This window comes from Phascolarctos cinereus, unplaced genomic scaffold (genome assembly GCF_003287225.1).
Source record: "Phascolarctos cinereus isolate Bilbo 61053 unplaced genomic scaffold, phaCin_HiC Scaffold_3;HRSCAF=262, whole genome shotgun sequence".
Taxonomy (NCBI): domain Eukaryota; kingdom Metazoa; phylum Chordata; class Mammalia; order Diprotodontia; family Phascolarctidae; genus Phascolarctos; species Phascolarctos cinereus.
Window position 1 is genome coordinate 172,295,724 of NW_027555736.1, and position 2,364 is coordinate 172,298,087.

The window sequence follows — 2,364 nt, forward strand, 5'->3', positions numbered from 1 at the left end:
GCTAAATGAAATCCTGATTTATAGTTTGTCAATTCTCAAGATGTAAATGTCAATACTAAAAACTTAATAGTCTACTCTTGCAATTTGGTTCAAGCTGGCTCTAGCACACTCTTGTTCAGCACTATGAGGCAGAAGCTAAAAAGGTCATGTGATATTGGAATGTATTGAAAGATAAATAGTTTCCAGGAACAAGGAAGTGATAGTCCCTCTGTAATCTATCTTATTCAGACCTGATCGGTAGTATTTTATTCAGTTCTCTGTGTTATAGTAGTAAGTACATTGATTAGCTTTAAAGTGTAATGAGGAGGGCAAACAGGATGACAAAAGACCTTTTGACTGTCAGTTGAAGGAAGTATGAAATATTTAGCCTGGACAAGAGAAGACTCAATAGCGATGTGATATATGGTTTCAATTATTTGAAAAGCTATGAAAATTAGACTTTTCTGTTTGACCCCAAGGGCAGAACCAAGAGTACCAGGTAGAATTTGTTATTGTTTCTCTGAAGGGTCTGACTTTTAATGACCCCATTTAAAGTTTTCCTGTCAGAGATACCAGAGTGGTTTGCCAATTACTTCTCCAGCTCATTTAACAGATGAGAAACTGAGGCAAACAGGGTTAAGGGACTTGCCTAAGGTCACACAGCTAGTAAGTGTCTGAGGTTGGATTTGAACTAATGAATAGTCTTCCTGATTCTAAACCCAATGCTCTATTTGGTGCATGACCTAACTGCCTGGGTAGAATTTATATAGAGGCAAATTGAGGGTTAATAACAGGGGAAAAAACCTATTTTTAACAACTAGAACTTCCCAAAGAGAAATAAGATGCCTCAAGAGATGATAGGTTCCCACTCATTGTTGTTTGACGAACAAATGTTGGATAACCATTTATTGAATGTATTGCACAGCTTAGGCCACTATAGTCCTCTCCAACTTTAAAATTCGATGTTGCTGTGACTTCTGCCTGACTTGGTACCCTCTTCACTTTCCTTATCTGCAAGGATTTCATGGGCTGTTTCAGCTCTAATAGTCAATAAGTCTCAATTTCCTGTGATTTTACTTGGCTACTAGTGAATTATTTCCACCTACATTGATTATAATTTCAAATTAAAATGCTATAGCTTATGAAGAAGAATGAACGTATTTCTCATGAGTGACTCCTAAATATGAACACCCAGAACCAGAGCAAGAGAATAATTGTCCATGCCTGAGAGTAGGAACTGTTCCAGAGATGGAGGCTTAGTATATTCCATAGACTTTCACTCCTTTGTTTTGTAGTTTCAATGACACCACCAGCTGTGGGCCCACAGAGTTCATCTATTCAAGGGCATGTCCCCACAGTAGGGTTTGTTTGGAAAGAGAATAAAACTCCCCTCCCAAGGCTGGCCAGACTCAAGATCACTCCTATGCCACTCAGGGTTTGTGTTCAGCTCCCCCTGCAGTCCCCATCACTGTGTCACTCAGAGCACAATAGTACACAGCAGAATCTCCCATTTGGACTGAAGTTTTCTCCAGGTAGAAGAAAGATTTTTCCTTAATATTTTTGGCCCAAAATCCATTGTTGTCTTTCTCCTGGTCTTTTCCTGATGTCTCTCTCAGGAGGAGCTTGGGAGCTTCATTGGGATACTGGACATACCAGAAGAGATAAGGTGTTACACTAGCTTGATAGGAACAGTTCAGTGTGAGTAGAGCTCCCTCAGGGAGGGTGATGTGTCCTTCTGGCTGGGTCACTGAATCTCCATATGTGCCTCCTGAAAAACAAATACATTGGTTACACTGTATGTATGAGAGAAAGAGAGAGAGAGAGAGAGAGAGAGAGAGAGAGAGAGAGAGAGAGAAGTTAAAGATCCTACTAAGCTGAAAAATATAGACATTGAATTGATCAGGGACATTGTCCTCACCAAAGAGTAAGAGGATCCCAATCACTGAAGCAGGAGCAGAGATCATGGGTGGTCCAGTCATGGGGAAGCAGATGTCAGCACTTCCTTTCCCAGATCCAGTCCTGTTCCAAGTCTTCTTCTACCAGGATACGGGAAGTAGATGCTACTCTTGATCCTAATTTTAAACAAACATTCTTTTTGGTTCTAAGGTTGTCTTTCTAATCTACGATATCAGGCTCCCTCTGGGTCTTCAGTTTGGAGAAAAGAAGAGAAAATCAGAAGTGAGTGGAGATAACATCACATTAAAACCACAGTTGATGGGTTTTGTGTTGGTTTTTGTATTGTTAAATAGCGCTCCCTTGTGGTTGAGTGTAAGAAAGGCTATGGAATATTCCTCACAATACGTGTCATCACTCTCAACTATCTGGCCTCATTTCCAATTAGGTAGAGTGGTTACTGGGGGTGATGACAAAAGCATCACCATTGAC

The 2,364-nt window shown here is 40.4% G+C and overlaps 1 gene segment (V, D, J or C); it reads right to left on the bottom strand.

The window, feature by feature from the left end:
- Window positions 1-1,409: 1,409 nt before the first annotated feature.
- Window positions 1,410-1,958, bottom strand: LOC110206714 (T cell receptor alpha variable 18-like). The segment is given in 2 exon segments: window positions 1,410-1,747; window positions 1,898-1,958. Coding segments are annotated over 2 exon segments (399 nt in total).
- Window positions 1,959-2,364: the final 406 nt, after the last annotated feature.